Below are 22,467 nucleotides of genomic sequence, written 5' to 3'. Positions count from 1 at the left end.
TATGATTCATTTTGGTGGCATCTGTGGAGTGGGAGTCTTTGGGCAGTGAGGAGGGCTTCTTTATAGAGAGGAGGAGAGCTGGATGCTGGCTGGAGAGATGGAAACTCTTTTGGTCCATCAGGAGCAGCAGAAGGTGGCCTTTGCTTCTTGTGATGAATTAAATCTTCCACACAATATTTCTACCTTCTGGGACAGGCCAGAAGCTTCTCCAGGAAGCTTCAATTCTGTTCAACCTTTGAGTGTTGGCTGAAAATACTGAAAGTCCTTTTAGTTTTTTTGCCTTGATACCCTGAGACAGTAGGAAGCAGTGAGGTTAGACAAGTCACAGCTGTATTCCACTGCCTGTGACTTTGGGGGATGGAGTTCATGTGGTGAAACTGCTTTTTTATTATCAATTGGAAGGACCCTTTTACCTCTAACTGTTGTTGCAAGAATTAATTGAGAAAAGATATGTTAGATGTGCTTGGAATAGTGTTGGGTGCATAGTATCACCTCAATAAATGTTTCTTTCTTTCCTTGTCTTCCCTTAGTACAGTGGTCATCTTGTGGTTGTGGGGTCAAGAGGGGAGGGGAGGGGCCATGGAAATCGCTACCAGTCACTTATGGCTTAGGGTGAATGAAGGTCTTGAGTCTCATTTAGGTCAGGAAAAGGGAAGGATTGGGTGTGTGGTCCTCTGTGGGACGGAGGTGGCTAGGGAAATAGAAGACCAATGGAGCACAGGGAAAGAGGAAAGGTTGGAGAATGGCCCTGGAGAAGAACCATGCTGGGAAAGATCTGTTAAGTCTCTAAAATGCTAGTTATTTAAAGTATCCTGTGGCTTCTGTTCACCTGCGCTCACTACCTGAATTGCTCAGGCTCTGTGCAGCACAGTAGTGTATGCTTCATGAGGGTCTTTGTCTTTCTGGTGCCCTACTGATTTTCCATTTTTTCCCTCCAGTATTGGGAACTGAATCCAGGGACCCTTAACCACTAAGCTACATATCCAGTTCTTTTTCATTTTGAGACAGGATATTACTAAGTTGTCCAGGCTGCTATGGAACTTGGGATCCTCCAACCTCAACCTCCGGGGTGGTCAGATTACAAGTGTTTTCCTCTATGCCCAGCTGATTTTCTGTTTTTGTGTGAATGCAATCAACCCCAAGCTTGCACCGAGCAGAAGCAGTTGATGTTTGTACTTTCAAAGACTTTGAAACTTAGGACAAGCTGTGTGCAGTGGCTCATGCCCATAATCTCAGTGACTCAGGAGGCCAGCTTCAGTAATTTAGCAAGGCCCTAAACAACTTAGTGAGACCCTGTCTCAACAGGGCCGAAGATGTGGCTATGTGGTAAAGCATCCCTGAGTTAAATCCCCATTACAAAAAGACAAAATAAAACAACAACAAAGAAATCCTTTGGATGTACCTGGAGGGCTTCCATGACTATGGACAAAGAATGTGGGATCCATCGTAGTGGATTGGTAACATCCTTATTCTAAGGAGAACTCATATGAAAATAGCAAAAACAATAACCACTCCCCATACAGAGCAACATTTTAAAAATGAAAACTGGGATGCTAAGATATCTATGCTTATTTTGTAGTCTCTTCTTTCCCACTAAACATGGATGCATTTTCATGTTAATAAGCATGCTACTACATTTCTAATGGCTATGTAATATTCTATTGTATGAGATGTAAGAGATTCTCTTATAATTTTTTTTCTGTCACAAGATTAATGAATATTTATCTTAAGTTTTCTTTCTTGCCTTTGTGCTTCAATAAAACATTTTCCACATTTAATTTAGTTTTGATAAGATGATATGATTGGAAGACCCTATGTCTACTGGTTGATAGATCCTAGGTTTGCTTTTTGTGATATGGAGACAACAATAAGGAAGTAGAATTGGCAGGTATGCTGTTGCCTGCTAATTTTTCTTCTTTTGAAAAGTAAAAGTAAAAGTATTGATTTAAAAGTAATATATCAGTCAGGTATTGGTGGCACACACCTGTAATCCCAGTAACTCAGGAGGCTGGGGCAGACAGATTACAAATTTGAAGCTAGCCTGGGCAACGTAGTGAGATCCTGTATCAACAAAACAAAACAAAAGAAACAAACAAACAAAAAGTAGAACACCCCTGGGTTCAATCTCTAGTATTGCCACTGCATAATAAATAAAAATAATATATCAATCTGGAGTACATTTAGTATTAAAGTGTTTGCATAGCACGTGCAAAGACTTGTGTTCAATGACAACAACACAAAAAAGTGATATATACCATTAGTGTATGGTATTAAAATGTAATAAGAAATATGTAAGATGAACAAATTTATCTAAACCCTCCCCTGCCTTTTCCACTGCTAATTATTTGATGTATATCCTTCCAGATTTTGCTAGTCATTTATATAACATGCTAAAGATATAGGCATATGCATGTAAAATATATAGGCAATTATAAGGTTTTGAAAATACAAATTGGGTATATTATTTATTTCATTCTATATGTATTTTTTTCACTTAATGTCTTTTTTAAAAGAGTGACTTGGATGCTCCTTAATTTTTTTCATTGTTGTAATAAAATAATGCTGCCAGTAAGAATTCAAACGGTTAAAAATCAGAATATATTGAAATGTAAACATCTTTGAGGGTTGCCCAATTCATCTTGTTTAAATAATGATAATTCAAATAATGACTATTAAAAATTTATTGAGCTGGGTCCCATGCTTTAATCCCAGTGACTTGGGAGTCTGAGGCAGGAGGATCACAAGTTCAAGGCCAGCCTCAGGAACTTATCAAAACCCTGTCAATAAATAAATAGGACTAAGGATCTAGCTCAATGGTAGGATGTCGCTGGGTTCATTTCCGAGTACTGCAAGAAAAGGAAAAAAAAGATCTAAAAAATTGATCATATTTATAGAGGAGTGATGGATACATTTGAATCCTTCATATAGTTCTGTTTACTTTTCGATGTTTGGGATTTCCCAAAATGAAAAGTTTAACTTTCTTGAAGACAATGCCTTTCTTTCTTTTTTTAAATCACTGAAAGACTTGAGTTAACTTTTGTCCTGGCAAAAACTTAAGGAGACCCTCACCATATTTTATGCTACATTTTATTTGAAGTCCAAGTTTATGGCTTGACTTCATCTAAGCAAACTGGGTAAATTAAGAGACAGGGGCAGGTGCAAGCAATGAGGATATGTGGTAGTGGAAAGACTTGTGCCCAGAAACCAAAGGGGCTGACTCTCAGAGAGGGATGTTTTGTCGCAGTCTGATGATGGTTTGTGATCTGAAACAGGCTCACGACAAGGTGTGCCTGTGGTGCAGCTGGTGGTGGAAGGAGGTCCCAACGTCATCCTCATGGTGTGGGAGACTGTCAAGGACAAAGACCCAGTGGTGGTGTGTGAAGGTACAGGCAGAGCTGCCGACCTCCTGGCCTTTACCCACAAACACTTAGCAGATGAAGGGTAAGTTCTCAACTCTTCTTTTTAAAATGACAGTGACCTACTTACTTTTCCATTTTAGATCTTTGAGCCATACATGATGTGGGTCGGATATCCTTGGAGTACAGAGGGTGACACTGGAAATCATTTTTGTTCATTAGTCCCTAGATGCCTCCCCAACAATGAAGGCTGTATTTTCTTAGCTGAGGAATGGCTTGCCTTTATTAGGGAATCTTGAGCCTTGTTTGAACTTCCAGAAAAGGCATTTCCAGGGAAATCAATGAAGAGATGTCCCTGCATTGGCCCTTATATTTGAGAGAGCTCTGCAGGGAGGGAAGGAACCAGTATTAGCCCCAGATCTCCTTCAAACTCATTTGCCATTAGAAAAAATAGTGTGAATAGGGAAAAATTAACATGCCAGCATTTATATAACACATGTTGTGCTTACCACAAGCTTTCTGTCCCCTTTTTTTGGTTTTTCTCCAGCCATTCCTATGGGCAGCATGAATCTTCTTTGAAAGCAGGTTTATGCTGTATAAATACAGTGCCTAAAAGTAAAATGCCAACTCTGTTAATCTATTTGGTAAATGTATTTCATGCTTATGTTCTTCTATCAGCTCTCTGGCATCTCTTTCCTTCTGATTTCTCTTCCCATTCAGACTTCAGCCACCTATTTCTACCCTGTACCCCTCTCTGTCTTTTCATACCTCTCCTTTTCCTAAAGTCACCTGGATGAGTGGTTCTTAAAGTTTTTAGCATTTCTCATCCTTTTACTCATGTTCCAGTTCAGCCTTCTGCTGGATCTCCTCCTTGCATTTTCTTCCTACTCAGTTGCTCTCTGGCAGAACTATCCATAGAAAACTTTTCAGTGGGGCGGACAGTTGGGTTTTCTTGAATTGAAGTTTCTGGCTTGGTGCCTTCTCTGGGTTGCATCCAGTCATAACCATTTATTTCTCTCTCAAGGATGCTGCGTCCTCAGGTGAAAGAGGAAATCATCTGCATGATTCAGAACACTTTCAACTTTAGTCTGAAACAGTCCAAGCACCTTTTTCACATTTTAATGGAGTGTATGATGCACAGGGATTTTGTGAGTATGAGTTGATGATTCAAACTGACTTCAAAGAATGACAGTTTGCAATGTTTAATTTTTTCAGTTTTTTTCATTTTGAACTTGAGCAGATGTAACTCAACAGAAATCAACCTTTCATTGAGTCAACTTAGCTTTTTCATGCTTCACCCTCACCTCCACCCCAATCCTTCATGATTCAAATTTCAGACTCTACCTGGGAGAAGGCCCCTAGGATAGGTCCCTGGATAGGATAAACTGTGTTACAGAAACATCGTAAAACTTGGTGAAAGTTACACATAAATGTTTTCAGAGAGTAAAGGAACAGCTTCCTGTCTTCAGTGAACTCAAGTCTGCTGAGTTCAGATGACAGCATCACAGACTGTCCTGGAGGAGGTCGTTGGGATGGTACTGGACAACAGGAAATATGAAAATACACACTGGAATAGAAAACAGAGTCCATAGGCTATGGCTGCGGTCATATGCACACTTCGGAAAAGTGTTTAGTGTGTCAGGGACTGGGGTCAAAATTTTTATCAACTTGGATGATATAAGGCTGAAAATTAGCCCGACCTGGTGGTGTACACCTGTAATCCCAGTGGCTCTAAAGGCTGAGGCAGGAGAATCTCGAGTTCAAAGCCAGCTTCAGCAAAAACGAGGCACTAAGCAACTCAGTGAGACCCTGTTTATAAATAAAATACAAAATAGTACTGTGGATGTGACTCAGTGGTTGAGTGTCCCTGAGTTCAATCCTGAATACTCTCCCCCCAAAATAAATATAATAAATAAAGCTGAAAATTATAGCACATATGCAGATATGTCATGATTCAAAGTGAACTTTCCAGAATTGGAAGAATTTTGGTGATATTATAGTACTTAGCCTGAAAAAACCTGTTGAATAGAACTAGGCTACAGAAATTGTGGTAAAACATGTAATAGTGACTCAATAACAATCGGGTTTATAATTATCATTGTGCTTTTGAATATATTTTTCTCCTGAAATAGCCCCATGAGTGAGTTCAGTGTAACAGCGGTACTGTATTTTAATTTCAAAAATGAAGCTAAAAGCCAAAGAATCTAAGTGATTTGCACAGCCTTGCAGTTAAAAAATGTCAGAACTGAAACTTGAGGTCCAAGGTGAAATCTTGTTCTTAGTCTACTCCACTTTTTATTTCCACAATAATCAGTAAATTAAGAAAAGGACAGGTTAAAGAGGATGCCATTGTGCTCGCCCCTTCCTGTTATCAACAAGTGAAATGAACAGTGTAATGACTGGAAGAGTAGGGAAGGCAGCTAAAGAGTTTACACATTATAGCAACTGGGTTTTCAGCTCCTGTGCCATTGAAGGTTGATTTTATTCATGTGCATTGTGAAGGGAATGAACGTGTGAAGCTGTAGGAACATGATATTTATATCTTATAGGAACTGTTTTAGTTCTTCATCCCTGTGATAAAAATGCCTTATGAAATCAACTTAAAGAAGAAGGGATTTATTTTGTCTCAGGGCTTTAGAGATTTCAGTTCATGGTTAGCTGACCCCATTCATCCTGGGCCTCTGGTGAGGCAGAACATGGCAGAAGGGCCTGGCAGAGTAAAGCTTGTCAGTCCTGGCTCTTTTCTGTTAATCAAGTTTCCTCTGCTATATGGAATGTAGTTTCATCTGGAAAGGCTAAAATATATTCATTAGTTTTTATTTGTCTTAAAAAAAAAGACATTCACAATCCAAAACACTCTGGGCACTTTGACATTGTGAACAATGTCTATGCTACTGTTCAATGTACTTGGTCACTAAGTCCATTGTAAAATTGCCTTACTTGTTTTAGGACAAATGTTTGAGGATTCATTTCTCATTAAAAAACAAAAGTCTTGGTTTCTAAGTTTAAGTGAGCGGAGGATCTCATTTGGTATCCCTTCAAAAGGAAGATTAATCTTATTTTCAGTAGAAATAAACATTGAGGTTCTTTTTCTTCCTTTTTTTGTAGCATGCACATGGCAAATTAATATAATATTGTTTTTTCAGAAATGTTTCTTCTAATACACATGGAGTTTATAAAGTTTCTTCTTATTCCAAGCGCCTACAAGTTTTTTTTTTGTTACCCTATTTTAAAAGATTTATCATTTCTATAAGTAAAAAAAAATTAAATTACATTTTGAAATTACAAAATGAGGAACGATTTCTTCAATTCATTAGCTTAAATGTGAATTCTATGAATATTGATTGAGAGCATGTCTTTGGTAGTTTCTGAATATATGGCTTTTTTATTTTTCAATTGTTATAGATAACCATATTTGATGCTGATTCTGAAGAACAGCAAGACCTTGACTTAGCAATCCTAACAGCTTTGTTCAAGGGTGAGTGACTGAAGTGATTTTTAATTGTTCCTCACTTCCTGTTCTCACATTCCAGGGCACCTTGTGCTTGTTGCCTGGATATTTTGAATAGAATATATGATTGTTCCTTTCTTTTACCACAGGCACAAATTTATCGACATTAGAACAATTAAATCTAGCAATGACCTGGGACAGAATGGACATTGCCAAGAAACATATCCTAATTTACGGACAACATTGGAAGGTATGATGAAAACGGTGTTGTTTGGAAAAAATTTCTTGCATGTTTTGTTAGGGAGAGGCAGAGAAAAAAATTAAAGGAGAAATAGATAGGTTTGGGAGGGTATAGGAAGAACATCTTGATGTCTGGGTACCCAGGAATGGCTAAGACATTTCTCTCAATACATTGACTCCCTGAAAATAACTTTTTCCTCACTCTTTAGTTAATGTAAGCTGGAAAAGAAAGTTGGAAGAAAGACAGAATGGAAGGATTTTTATTTTATTTTTTGAATGGGTGGATTTCTGTTATTTAAAACTTAAAACATATCTCTATTTCCATGAATATGTAATAAATACTCACAGTAGAAATTAGTGGAAATAAGAAAAAATGATTACCTGTAATGGTAATGATGATCACTATTAACAATTCATTAAATAATAAAGTTGTTGGGCAGGGGCTGTGCTCAGTGATAGTGCACTTTCCTGGCATGTGTGAGGCACTGTGTTCGATTCTCAGCACTGCATATAAACAAATTAAAGATATATCAACAACCATATATATAAAATAAAGTTGTAACTATATCTTGGGTAAATTATATTTGGGTCAAATGATACATGCACATTGTTTAAAACATCAAATGGTATTAAAGGGCTTTTAAAAATGTAATTCCCTTCCAGAAGGAGTCTACTACTTTTGACATTTTTGGACTGTTCAGTTCTGACATTTATAAATTTTCATATTTCTCTCTCTCTCTCTCTCTCTCTCTCTTTTCTTTTTTTCTTTTGTGTGGTACTGGGGATTGAAACCAGGGATGCTGTACTACTACATTACAAGTTCAGGACAAGATCACCAAATTGCCCTCGGTGGCCTAGAACTTGTCATCCTCCTGCCTCAATCTCCTGAGTTTCTGGGATTACAAATGTGTGGTGTGCCACTGTGCCTGGCTAAATCTCCCCATTTCTAAATAAAGTTGTATGGCTATCTTCTGATTCATCAATTTTAGAAGACTCTCAACATCTGCCTTTTGGGGGCCTTATGGCTGCAATGTGGGCAGATTGCCTCTATTCCTGGTGCTTGGCTGTACTCCTAGAATCTACCTCCATCATGCTGGGAATCTTTTTCTCTCACTCCTCTGGAAGAGTGGCTGTTTTCTGTACATGAGGACTTCCTCTTTGTTGATTTATTCCTTTATTTTGATGGCATGTTTGCTTGGGTAACTTCTAAGAAGGGACTATGGGAAATAAATATTTTGAGGATCTATATGTTTTTCTATTTTTAATCTACACTTAAGTAAGTTTTTCTACAGAATTTTGGGCACTCAGTATTGCTGTTGAGAAATAGAAATTTGTTTTCAGATCCTTTATGGCCATTTTCCCCTCCTGCTGTAAGTTTTAAAAATCTTTTTCCAGTGTTCTGAGATTTCACAATGATATGTGTTACTATAAGTCTGTATATCCATTCTATATTATTGGCATATGATATCAGCTTGGCATGGATGTTTTCTTTCCTTTCCATTCCATTCTGTTTGTTTTTTGCATTCTCTTTGTGGATTCCTATATTCTGAATGTTGAACCTATGGATTGCTGTTCTAATCTTCTTATCTTTTTCCTCCTATGTTCCTTATCTTTTCTTAGTAGATTTCTTCAACTTTAAGTTTTCTATGAAGCTTTTCTCTTCTGAGAGCATATAGTTAATCTAGTAATTTCCCAGAGCAAATATGTTCTCTGATAGTATTCTCCTACCCTTTGTCCTCATTGGTATCCATTATATGTCTTATTTTATCTCTCTGAGACTATTAATGGTAGCTTTTTTGTAGGTTTCTCCATGCATTATCTGATTTCTCATTGTTGATGTTTTCTTATCTGTTGGCTTTGGTCTTTCTGTTGAAGGGTGGAGGATGGAAAGCTCATTAGCAACTCTGAGCCTCTAGTTGGAGCTTTTCTGTAAATGTGAGCATCACAGTAGGTGATGTGTCATTTGTTGTGGGACTCCCTCAGATGTCAGCAGATTCATGTGTTTTCTCTTGCATTGGTGTTATTAACCAGAAGAGAATCTTTTGATCCCCTGCCTGGAAGTCCAATGGGGAAGATGATAGGGAAGGACCCAAGGCATTTATTTCATCTTGGTGCTGCTGGAATTCAGTGGCATAGATCTTGTTTGGTTCTTGACATTTCCCAATTGAATTATTTGGCTTTCTGGAAACTGCTAAGTCAATTACCACTTGACTAACTGCTTTCCAACTTCCAAAATGTTGCACTGTTGTCTCCACTTTAGCCCTCCTTGTGCCTGTGAATTTCTTTCTTTCTTTAAAAAAAAAATTCTTTTGCAGAGTCTTAATGGTGGGAAAAATTTAGAGAAGTATGTTTAACTTGCTGTTTATACTCAGAAACCAGGTAAAGCTTAAATGAAAACATTATGTTACCAACATTAGAAAAAAATTTTTTAAACCCCAAACCAAAAAACCCTTTGATTTTTATTAGAATTGCATTAAGTCTGCACATCATTTTGGGAAGTTCTGAAATCTTTATCATAGTCAGTTTTCCCATGAAATATTTCTTGATTTAGTCAAGATGCCTTCACTTAGGTCCTGCACATTCTTGGTAAGGCTGTATTTTGTAATTACTGGGTGTGTATGCTCTAAGTGCAAATATGTATAATTCCTTAGTTTCTTTAACTGTCTTTTAATTTGTACCTTATGAAGCCTGGCACACTAGAACAAGCAATGTTAGATGCCTTGGTGATGGATCGGGTGGATTTTGTGAAGCTTTTGATAGAAAATGGAGTGAACCTCCATCGCTTTCTTACGATCCCCCGACTGGAAGAGCTCTACAATACGGTGAGTATAGAGCTTCATCAGCCATCCTCCGATTGAAGGTTTATTTACTAATTAGCTTAGGATTTACCTATCTCCTTGAATGTTCAGGTACACACTTTATAAAGATACAGGCTTTTCAACCGAAGGAGAAACCTTCTCACCAATTCTAGTTTATTCTACTAAGACATAGATAAAGACTAAAATGTGAATAATAACAAATTGCCTTTTATTGAGCTACTTGAAGTATCTTAACCCAAGGCCACTGTTAAAATGCTGTTACTGCAACTTCCCAATGCAAATCCTTTGTTGAAACTAGTCTGGCTTACTCATTGTGAAAACACCAGTTGCTGAAGCAGTGGAAATATCTTTCCTCGATCTTTGAATATTATTCTCTCTTCAATGTCCTATTCAAGCCATGTCTTCTTGATTATGCCAGTTAGTTTACAGCAGTCTGTTCCTAGGGTATGGATTAGTTATAACTCTTTTTGAGCACCCACATATCCATTTTTTAGTGTAATTACTCACTGCTTTCTATTTTTATGAATATGCCACTGAATCCCTTAGAAACCTGGTTGATTATAATAAGGTTTCAATAAATATCCAATGTTAAAATGTACTTGTGTCTTAGGATTTGTAATAGTATGAACATTTATATATAATAAAGAATAGTTACAAATTACTTAAAATGTATTTCTGCCTTTTATCACATAAAGCTAAAGCTGATATCCTTAGTTTATAGATAGATAGATAGATACCTAGTTTTGAAAATCTTTTCATCCAAAGACAAAAGAAAAGGAAAAATATTTCATCTAAATACATCTTCTCTAGGGAGAGTTCTTCCTTAAAACCAACCAGCTTAAGTTTCATTACTAAAAATGTTGAACAAAATTGTCCATGTTGTGCATTATTTACACACTTGGAAATAAAGGGTCCCCCTCATTTTACCACAATTAAAGGAAATAATTCTTTCTATTGTTCTTTATCACAGAAACAAGGACCAACTAATATGCTGTTGCATCATCTTGTCCAAGATGTAAAACAGGTAACCTAATTACAAAGATGTGGAAATATCTTTGTATATTGCCTTAGCTTTGTGATTAGAGGAGTAGCCATATTTTGCTTCTTTTGATTTTCTAGTGAATTATCTACCCTTTTTACATATATATGGTTCTAAGCAATTTTTTCTCATCAAACCACACTCTTACATTTTTTCCCTTTAATTCACTTTATGTTTTTAGTTTAGATCTACCAAGTAAGTGACATTAGCTAATAAAGAACAAAATGTGATATATATATACACAATGAAGTATTCCTCAGTCATAAGGAAGAATGAAATTATGATATTTGCTGGTAAATGACTAGAAATGGAGAACATCATGTTAAGTGAAATAAGCCAGACTCAAAAAGCCAAAGGTTGAATGTTTTCTCTGGAAGCTATTCCAAAATAAGGAGAGGGGAATCAAGGGTGGAAGATTCCATCAAAAAGGAAGGAAGGTGTGGGCTAGATGAAGGGGACTAAGTGGGAGGGAGAAGAGATGGGATAAGGGAAGAACAGAAAAGTGAATCTGACCTAACTTTCCTCTGTGTACACACATGAATACACACCACTGAAACTTACCATCATAAACATCCACAGACACTGACCAACAAGAAAACAAAAGACTTAAAGTAAATAGCAGAAAGATCAGTGGAACAGAGAGAGGAAGAAAGGAAGGGAAAGAGAAAATACTGGGGACTGAATTACAGCAAATTATATACCATGCTTTTTTAATTATGTCAAAATGAATTCTAATGTTATGTATAACCAGAAAGGAACAATAAAACAATAAAATATGTGAAAAAAGAAATTGCAAAAAAGAAACAAACAAAAGCATGAAACAGAGACATGTAACACTTCCAATCAGAACTTCAGCTCTACATGACAGGGCAGTGGTGCCCATGGTGACAACTGCCAGCAGAAGAAGAGTCTGTGGTTCTGTTGTCTTTATTGGAGGACTAACATGATTTCGTTGCTTTTGTTGATACTGTTTGGAATATGTGTGACAGCTCGGGGACACTGGCACATTTTTTCTGGGTCTAACCACTGTTCTAGGGAGTCTGGAGGGACCCCACTGGTCAACACCCTTGTTCAGATTTTGCTCCTGGTCTTCTCATGGAACTTTGAGTTAGATCAGACCCAAGAATTGGGACTTCCTTTTTTCCCCCTGGTCTTGTCACTCTGGTTAAAATCGACTGAGACACGTTTTAAAACTTCCCTCATTTCTTTGAAGGCTGGTATCTCATAGGATGGAATGATAGAGTGTGGAATTTCTGCTTATGGTGACTTGGAAGGAGAACCATAGCGAAAGAAATTTACTTGGCAAATTTGTAATAAGCAAAAGTGTCTATGCTGAGGTGGATTTTATTTATATTGATTTATGCTATGTCAAGATAGTTTCTTAAATTTTATTTCTTTAAACTCTATCAGTAAATTGAAGAATAAGGCATAAAATAGGTTAAAGATGCTCTTATTAATTTATTTATCATTGTATTTATTGGGGATTGAATCCAGGGGTGCTTTACCATTGATCCACAAACCCAGTACTTTTTATTTTTTCCTTTCAGACAGGGACTTACTGGGTTTCCCACACTGACTTTGAACTTATGGTCCTCCTGTCTCAGCCTCCCGAGTCCCTAGAATTATAGGTGTGCACTACGATGCCCAGCGAATTTATGCTTTTAACTAGCAGCAAGTAGGAATGTTATTTATTTATTTATTTTTCTACCAGGGATTGAACCCAGGGGTGCTTGACCCCTGAGCATCACATCCCCAGCCCTTTCTATTTTTTATTTTTTCGAGATAGAGTCTTACTAAGTTGCTGAGGCTGGCTTTAACTTTCAATTCTCCTGTCTCAGCCTCCTGAGCCACTGGGATTATAGGCATGTGCCACCACACTTGGTTACCAGGAATGTTATTTTTTGATGTTCTTTGAAAAAAATAAATTATAAATGTGGAAAAAAAAAGAAAAGTATATATGGATACACATTCTCTCTCTCTCTCTCTCTCTCTCTCTCACACACACACACACAAAAAAAAAAACCCACCTAATTTCTTGTTCATAGCTTCGTGAATGTTATTCACAATTTGTCCATTTTAGAGACCTTGTTTAACACTCCACCTTAAAAAATTTACTATGAATGGCAGTTTAGAAGACAGCAGCTGTACAATTTGAGGTGTAGGGGGTCAAAATAATTTTCATTTAGAATAAGAGCCATGTACTTGGAATTCTGCTGTTCAATACTGCTGTCAGCTATAAAATTTCTCTTGGCACAGCCTCATGTTTTGAGATATAATTTGACTCTGTAATTCTATGTTCCTTATTTATGTTTGTTCTACTTCCTTCCACATTCTTGTTTTACATATGATGTGTTCAACACACTGCAAGGTATAACAGCCATTTCAACAGAAGCTGAAAAGTTAACCCAATATAAACTGGGCATGGAGGTGCATGCCTGTAATCCCAGCTGAGGCAGGAGGATCACAAATTCAAGACCAGCCTCAGCAATTTAGCTAGACCCTAAGCAACTTAGCAATATCCTGTCTCAAAATCAAAAATACAATACCACTGAGGATGTTGCTCAGTGGTTAAGTATTGCTGAATTCAGTCCTTGGTACCATAAGAAAAAAAGTTAACCCAATGTGAATTTTGGATTGCCTACATTTACTATATACTTCATGATTTTACTACTTTTGTTGTTGTAGTTATATATATATATACATACACACACACACACACATATATATATATATATACATATATATGTATATATATATATAAATACAAAACAATCTATAGATTCTCTATAATACTACATTTAATTGTATCTTATTCAAATATATGTGTGCCTATGTTTGCATTCATGATAGGGAGAGGGAAAGAGAAGATAGATGTAGGCGTACATTTTCTGTCTGTGAAAGTAAAAAGACATTAAGGCTAAGATTTTTTTTTCTTCTGAATAAGTAGATTCTATCAATAGCTGGCAATATAAATCGATTAGTTTGTAAAGAGGATTAAAGTATACCTCATTGAAATTAACTTGGTTATTGTCTGATAGCATGGCCAAAGAGGCAGAGAAAGAGAACTGAAAGTCACAACTCCTTGTGTGCTTTTGTTGCAGCACACCCTTCTTTCAGGCTACAGAATAACTCTGATTGACATCGGATTGGTGATAGAATACCTCATTGGTGGAGCATATCGAAGCAGCTACACTAGGAAAAGTTTCAGAGCCCTCTACAACAACCTCTACAGGAAACACAAGGTAACATAATTAACAAGTGCCCCTAATGAAATTAAGAATAATTAGAAATTGTAGGTTTAGAAAAATGGTTTGTTATATTCAGATGTCAATAGATTCTAACATGGACGTTCTATTTGTGAACCTTTTATACCTGACGTATGTAAATACTGTGCTTCGTCCTGGCATGCTGTGATGGGATGAACATAAAGATCAGGAGTTTAGAAACTTCTAGATGATATATATTTATGAAGAACTAGCCATAATACAAAACAGAATATAATAAGTGATATATTGAGGGCTGGGGTTGTGTCTTAGTGGTAGAGCACTCACCTAGCACGTGCAAGGCCCTGGGTTCGATCCCCAGCACCACATAAAAATAAATGAATAAAATAAAGGTATTGATTGTGATAACTACAAGTAAAAAATAAATATTTTAAAAAATAAGTGCTACATTGAGGTAGAAGTAATGTGATGAAATGGGACTTGTTAGAGAGAGAAATGGCCAGTTCTTTTTCTCTTTGTTTTCTTTCGAAAATATAGAAGTTAAAAGCTTGATAGGATTAGATCTATAAACTCTTTAGCCCACAGCCAGATGATGACAACCTTGGGATAAACACAGGGATTTTATTGGAAGATGCAAACAGAAATTTTTTAAAAATAGAAATAAACATTTTATTTTCTATCATAGATTTGAAAATCTAAGAATAAAAGTTTAGAGTTGTTATTTAGTAGATTAGCACAAAAAAATTGCTTGTTTTTTGTAATTTCCATTGTAGACTGGACTGAGGAGCCTAACTCCTCTGAGAAGATAAGGGCAGAAGAGGGAGTTTGGGATATTTATGTTCACAGGAGCAGGAGCAGTGAGGGCCTGAGCATGCAGACACCAGGGTATGTGTTTTGCAGTGACAAGGAGACCTTTACTGCAGAGTAAGTGCCAGAGGCACAAGAGATGAGATTTGAAAGGTGGTTGGGATCAGATCATATAAAGAGCCTGGACTATTCAGCCACTTTGGCCCTTTGTAAAAAGTAATGAGAAGTGGAAGCTGAACTTGGCTTTAGGACTTGGAAAAAACAGGACAATGCAAAACAGATGGAACCCCAAAACTTACCCAGAAAATTCTCTGTTAAGATTTCAGAGGCATAGGGATGTACCAGCTATTTCATAATATATATATATATGTGTGTGTGTGTGTGTGTGTGTGTGTATGTATATATATATATATATACATATATAATGTTCTACCAAATATCTATATATATATATTGCTGTGAGTTTACCAATGGCAGATATGAGGACTGATTGTAGCCTATAGTTTTTTTTTATGTGTGTATACATATATGTGTGTGTATATGTGTGTGTGTGTGTGTATAATTTTTTTAGAGACACAGTGATGTATTTAAGAAAGCAGAGACACATTCAAGGGAGAATGTGGACTTTCTTAAGAGTGAGAAACATGAGGAATGGGGATAAAGCAAAGAGTATACATTCAGGGGAGGATGTGGGCTATCGCAAGATCCAGAAGTAGCCTGTATTTTTATTTTTATTTTTTATTATTTTTTTAAAATTTTTATTTTTATTTATTTATTTTTTTATTGGTTGTTCACAACATTACAAAGCTCTTGACATATCATATTTCATACATTAGATTGAAGTGGGTTATGAACCCCCAATTTTACCCCAAATGCAGATTGCAGAATCACATCGGTTACACATCCACAATTTTACATAATGCCCTATTAGTAATTGTTGTATTCTGCTACCTTTCCTATCCCCTACTATCCCCCCTCCCCTCCCCTCCCATCTTCTCTCTCTACCCCATCTACTGTAATTCATTTCTCTTCTTGTTTATTTTCCCATTCCCCTCACAACTTCTTATATGTAATTTTGTATAGCAATGAGGGTCTCCCTTCATTTCCATGCAATTTCCCTTTTCTCTCCCTTTCCCTCCCATCTCATGTCTCTGTTTAATGTTACTCTTTTCTTCCTACTCTTCCTCCCTGCTCTGTTCATAGTTGCTCTCATTATATCAAAGAAGACATTTGGTATTTGTTTTTTAGGGATTGGCTAGCTTCACTAAGCATAATCTGCTCTAGTGCCATCCATTTCCCTGCAAATTCTATGATTTTGTCATTTTTTATTGCTGCATAGTACTCCATTGTGTATAGATGCCACATTTTTTTTATCCATTCATCTTTTGAAGGGCATCTGGGTTGGTTCCACAGTCTAGCTATTGTGAATTGTGCTGCTATGAACATCGATGTGGCAGTATCCCTGTAGCATGCTCTTTTAAGGTCTTCAGGGAATAGTCCGAGAAGGGCAATAGCAGGGTCAAATGGTGGTTCCATTCCCATCTTTCCCAGGAATCTCCAAACTGCTTTCCAAATTGGCCGCACCAATTTGCAGTCCCACCAGCAATGTACAAGTGTACCCTTTTCTCCACATCCTCGCCAGCACTTATTGTTGTTTGACTTCATAGTGGCTGCCAATCTTACTGGAATGAGATGGTATCTTAGGGTGGTTTTGATTTGCATTTCTCTGACTGCTAGAGATGGTGAGCATTTTTTCATGTACTTGTTGATTGATTGTATGTCCTCCTCTGAGAAGTGTCTGTTCAGGTCCTTGGCCCATTTGTTGATTGGGTTATTTGTTATCTTATTGTCTAATTTTTTGAGTTCTTTGTATACTCTGGATATTAGGGCTCTATCTGAAGTGTGAGGAGTAAAAATTTGTTCCCAGGATGTAGGCTCCCTATTTACCTCTCTTATTGTTTCTCTTGCTGAGAAAAAACTTTTTAGTTTCAGTAAGTCCCATTTGTTGATTCTTGTTATTAACTCTTGTGCTATGGGTGTCCTATTAAGGAATTTGGGGCCCGACCCCACAATCTGTAGATCGGAGCCAACTTTATCTTCTATCAGACGCAGAGTCTCTGGTTTGATATCAAGCTCCTTGATCCATTTTGAGTTAACTTTTGTGCATGGCGAGAGAAAGGGATTCAGTTTCATTTTGTTGCATATGGATTTCCAGTTTTCCCAACACCATTTGTTGAAGATGCTATCCTTCCTCCATTGCATGCTTTTAGCCCCTTTATCAAATATAAGATAGTTGTAACTTTGTGGATTAGTCTCTGTGTCCTCTATTCTATACCATTGGTCCACCCGCCTGTTTTGGTACCAGTACCAAACTATTGCTCTGTAATATAGTTTGAAATCTGGTATCGCTATACCGCCTGATTCACACTTCCTGCTTAGAATTGCTTTTGCTATTCTGGGTCTTTTATTTTTCCATATGAATTTCATGATTGCTTTATCTATTTCTACAAGAAATGCCGTTGGGATTTTGATTGGCATTGCATTAAACCTATAGAGAACTTTTGGTAATATCGCCATTTTGATAATGTTAGTTCTGCCTATCCATGAACAGGGTATATTTTTCCATATTCTAAGATCTTCTTCTACTTCTCTCTTTAAGGTTCTGTAGTTTCCATTGTATAAATCTTTCTTTCTTTTTTTTTTTTTTTTTTTTTTAAAGAGAGAGTGAGAGAGGAGAGAGAGAGAGAGAGAGAGAGAGAATTTTTTAATATTTATTTTTTAGTTCTCGGCAGACACAACATCTTTGTTGGTATGTGGTGCTGAGGATCGAACCCGGGCCGCACGCATGCCAGGCGAGCACGCTACCACTTGAGCCACATCCCCAGCCCTGTATAAATCTTTCACCTCACCTCTTTTGTTAGGTTGATTCCCAAGTATTTTATTTTTTTTGAGGATATTGTGAATGGAGTGTTTTTCCTCATTTCCGTTTCAGAAGTTTTGTCACTGATATACAGAAATGCCTTTGATTTATGCGTGTTGATTTTATATCCTGCCACTTTGCTGAATTCATTTATTAGTTCTAGTAGTTTCTTTGTAGACCCTTTTGCGTCTTCTAGGTATAGAATCATGTCATCTGCAAATAGTGATAATTTAAGTTCTTCTTTTCCAATTTTTATGCCTTTAATTTCTTTCGTCTGTCTAATTGCTCTGGCCAGTGTTTCGAGAACTATATTGAATAGAAGTGGTGATAGAGGGCATCCCTGTCTTGTTCCGGATTTTAGAGGGAATGCCTTTAACTTTTGTCCATTCAGAATGATGCTAGCCTGAGGCTTAGCATAGATAGCTTTTACAATGTCAAGGTAAGTTCCTGTTATCCCTAGTTTTTCTAATGTTTTGAACATTAAGGGATGCTGTACTTTGTCGAATGCTTTCTCTGCATCTATCGAGATGATCATTTGGTTCTTATCTTTAAGTCTATTGATGTGGTGAACCCATGAGAGGGGCCTGGCTAGAGGAAAAGTGGGAAGTGACTAGACACAAGAGGAGGCCCTAGGCACTCAGGATTGGAGACTCGCCCAGTCTGGGAGGAGCTGCTGCACAGTGATTGGTTCCCGCGTATTGACAGGAGAAACTTGGCCTGGTGGGCACAGCGCCACCTACTGGAAGAGAAGTTAATCAAACTCTAAGACTGCATTTATTAGTTTTTTTTTCTTTTTTTCTTTTCCCTTTGTTTTTGATTGGGTTTTTCTTTAATTTTCATTTTTCTTTCTTGTTTTTTTAATTTTTTTTTACAATTTTTTTAAAAAATTTTTTTCTTCTAATTTTAATTTTAATTTTTATTATTATTATTTTTAAAAATTTTTTTTCTTTTTTTATTTCCTATTTTTTTCTTCTTTTGTCTTTTCATTTCTCTTATCCCCCCTTCCTTGAATTCTACCTGCTTACTCTCATTCTCTTTAGTGACTTCTTCCCTTCCCTTCTAATACCTTTCCTCCCAAGCATCAAATAAATTTATAGGAGTAAACAGTAACTCAGCAGTCAAACAGAACAAGAAGTAACATGAGCAGCTTCAAAAAGCAAGGAAGAAAAGGAGTACAAACAATGCAGGACAGCCTAAATATTCAGGAGGACCCAGAGTCATCAGAAAAATGGTCATATAAAGAACTCAAGGAACACCTTAGACAGATGGAATGGAACCTTAAAGAGGATACAAGACAGCAAATTCAAGCAGCGAAAGAACACATTGAGAATGAATTACATAAACAGATAAAAGAAGTTAAGTATCTTTATCAGGAGATAGAGATTATAAAAAATAATCAAACAATAATTCTAGAAATGAAGGAAATGATAAACCAAATTAAAAACTCAATTGAGAGTATCACTAACAGAGTGGAGTAAGTAGAAGCCAGAACGTCAGATAATGAAGACAAAATATATCATCTTGAAAAGAGTCTAGCCAACTCAGAAAGGCTGGTAAAAAATCACGAGAAAAACATCCAAGAGTTATGGGATAACATAAAAAAACCAAACTTACAAGTCATCGGGATAGAAGAAGGTACAGAGATTCAAACCAAGGGAATGAGTAACCTGCTGAATGAAATAATTACAGAAAACTTTCCAGAAATAAAAAAGGAAACAGATATACAAATTGAAGATGCATACAGGACACCGAGCACACAAAATCACAGTAGACCAACGCCAAGACACATTGTTATGAAGATATCCAATATACAGAACAAAGAGAAAATATTAAGAGCTACAAGAGAAAGGAGACAGATTACATTCAGGGGTAAACCAATAAGGTTAACAACGGATTTTTAATCACAGACACTGAAAGCAAGAAGGTCATGGAACAATGTATTTCAAACACTGAAAGACAATGGATGCCAACCAAGAATTCTGTATCCAGCAAAATTAAGCTTCAGGTATGACAACGAAATAAAAATCTTTCATGATAAACAAAAGATAAAAGAATTTGCAGCCAGAAAACCAGCATTGCAAAGCATTTTGAGTAAAACACTACACAAGGAAGAAATGAAAAACAATAACCAAAACCATCAGTGGGAAGTGCCTCAGTAAAGACAGAGAGTGAGGGGAAAGATAATCATGGAGAAACAAAATAAATTTTTTAAAAAAAGGATAAACAATCAAACATGGATGTTAGTACAAACCATATATCAATAGTAACTCTGAATGTTAATGGCTTAAACTCTCCAATAAAGCGACATAGGCTGGTATCATGGATTAAAAAAACAAATCCAACAATATGCTGCCTCCAGGAGACACATCTGATTGGAAAAGACATACACAGGCTGAAGGTGAAAGGATGGGAAAAAATGTACCACGCACACGGTCCTCGTAAGCAAGCAGGGGTGGCCATCCTCATAGCGAATAAAATCGACTTCAAGACTAAGTTAATTAAAAGGGATAAAGAAGGTCATTATATACTGTTAAAAGGAACCTTTCACCAACAAGACATAACAATTATCAATATTTATGCACCAAATAATGGTGCTGCGACATTCATAAAACAAATTCTCCTCAAGTTCAAGAATCAAATAGTCCACAACACAATAATTATGGGTGACTTCAACACACCTCTCTCACCATTGGACAGATCCTCCAAATAAAAGTTGAATAAAGAAACTATAGAACTCAATATCACAATCAATAACCTAGACTTAACTGACATATATAGAATATATCAACCATCATCAAATGGATATACTTTTTTCTCAGCAGCACATGGATCCTTCTCAAAAATAGACCATATATTATGCCATAGGGCAACCCTCAGTAAATATAAAGGGGTGGAGATAATACCATGCATTTTATCTGATCATAATGGAATGAAACTGGAAATCAATGATAAAAGAAGGAAGGAAAAATCCTACATCACATGGAAAATGAACAATATGTTACTGAATGATCAATGGGTTACAGAAGACATAAAGGAGGAAATCAAAATTCTTAGAGATAAATGAAAATACAGACACAACATATCGGAATCTATGGGACACAATGAAAGCAGTTTTAAGAGGAAAATTCATCGCCTGGTGGTCATTCCTCAAAAAAAGAAAAAACCAACAAATAAATGAGCTCACACTTCATCTCAAAGCCCTAGAAAAGGAAGAGCAAAACAACAGCAAATGTAGCAGAAGGCAAGAAATAATTAAAATCAGCGGAAATCAATGAAATTGAAACAAAAGAAACTATTGAAAAAATTAACAAAACTAAAAGTTGGTTCTTCGAAAAAATAAATAAGATCGACAGACCTTTAGCCATGCTAACGAAGAGAAGAAGAGAGAGAACTCAAATTACTAACATACGGGATGAAAAAGGCAATATCACAACAGATGCTACAGAAATACAGAAGACAATTAGAAATTATTTTGAAAACCTATATTCCAATAAAATAGAAGATAGTGAAGACATAGATAAATTTCTTAAGTCATATGATTTGCCCAGACTGAGTCAGGAGGATACACACAACTTGAACAGACCAATATCAATGGATGAAATTGAAGAAGCCATCAAAAGACTACCAACCAAGAAAAGCCCAGGACCAGATGGGTATACAGCAGAGTTTTACAAAACCTTTAAAGAAGAATTAATACCAATACTTTTCAAGTTATTTCAGGAAATAGAAAAAGAGAGAGCTCTTCCAAATTCATTCTATGAGGCCAACATCACCCTTATTCCAAAACCAGACAAAGACACCTCAAAGAAAGAAAACTACAGACCAATATCTCTAATGAACCTAGATGCAAAAATCCTCAATAAAATTCTGGCGAATCGAATACAAAAACACATCAAAAAAATTGTGCACCATGATCAAGTAGGATTCATCCCTGTGATGCAAGGATGGTTCAATATATGGAAAGCCTGTATTTTTATGTCAATTCTTTTAATATACTTCTTTGTGTTTTTGTTTCTTATTGATGAACACTTGATGCTGATAACAATGACTTATGTTCTTATTGGGCCCAGTCACTGAAACTCTAGATTTAAATATAAATCTAGAGTTTATAGATCTAATCCTATTAAGCTTTTAATTTCTACATTTTCAAGAGAAAACTATATAACATCTGGAGAAATTTCATAACTTTCTAACTTCACTTATTCTTGGAGCCATTTGTGAATGTGAACTTTTTCTTATCAGAACTATAAATCTTTATTGCCTATTTTGAACTTGTTCCAATGATAGAATATCCATTGATTCTAATGAAATTTCCACATAGAGAAGGAATGCAAATATACAGTAGGGAGCAGAAGAGTGTGTTCTCTAAGATGTTAGAAAGTAGCAGTGTGCTTAATAAGAGGAAGATTATGAGAGGCTCTTGAGTAATTAGACTCCAGGGAGATGAAATGCTAATGATGGATGAGAGGCATAACCATTAGATATTTGGTAGAACATTATACTTATTTTTATATAAAAAATATATAAATATATATATTTATATTTATTTATTATATATTTTCATTATTGTCTATGAAAAAAATATTGTTACCACTATAACTTTCTTTTTTT

At 36.3% G+C, this 22,467-nt stretch overlaps 1 protein-coding gene across 2 annotated transcripts in view; it reads left to right on the top strand.

Moving 5' to 3' along the window:
- Positions 1 to 22,467, top strand: part of TRPM6 (transient receptor potential cation channel subfamily M member 6) — a gene marked incomplete at both ends in the record, with an annotated part of 135,088 nt that overhangs the window by 41,445 nt on the left and 71,176 nt on the right. For both annotated transcript variants that reach the window (XM_081262351.1, XM_081262350.1), the window contains 7 exons: positions 3,273 to 3,441; positions 4,381 to 4,504; positions 6,762 to 6,834; positions 6,957 to 7,057; positions 9,735 to 9,869; positions 10,837 to 10,890; positions 14,007 to 14,147. In XM_081262351.1, coding sequence (XP_081118477.1) covers positions 3,273 to 3,441; positions 4,381 to 4,504; positions 6,762 to 6,834; positions 6,957 to 7,057; positions 9,735 to 9,869; positions 10,837 to 10,890; positions 14,007 to 14,147 — 797 coding nt within the window. The remainder of the gene's footprint in view (positions 1 to 3,272; positions 3,442 to 4,380; positions 4,505 to 6,761; positions 6,835 to 6,956; positions 7,058 to 9,734; positions 9,870 to 10,836; positions 10,891 to 14,006; positions 14,148 to 22,467) is intronic.

Source organism: Spermophilus citellus (assembly GCF_964194105.1).
Source record: "Spermophilus citellus genome assembly, chromosome: 2".
NCBI lineage: Eukaryota > Metazoa > Chordata > Mammalia > Rodentia > Sciuridae > Spermophilus > Spermophilus citellus.
The sequence above is the reverse complement of the archived record's forward strand: the minus strand, read 5'-3'. Positions and strand labels throughout refer to the sequence as shown.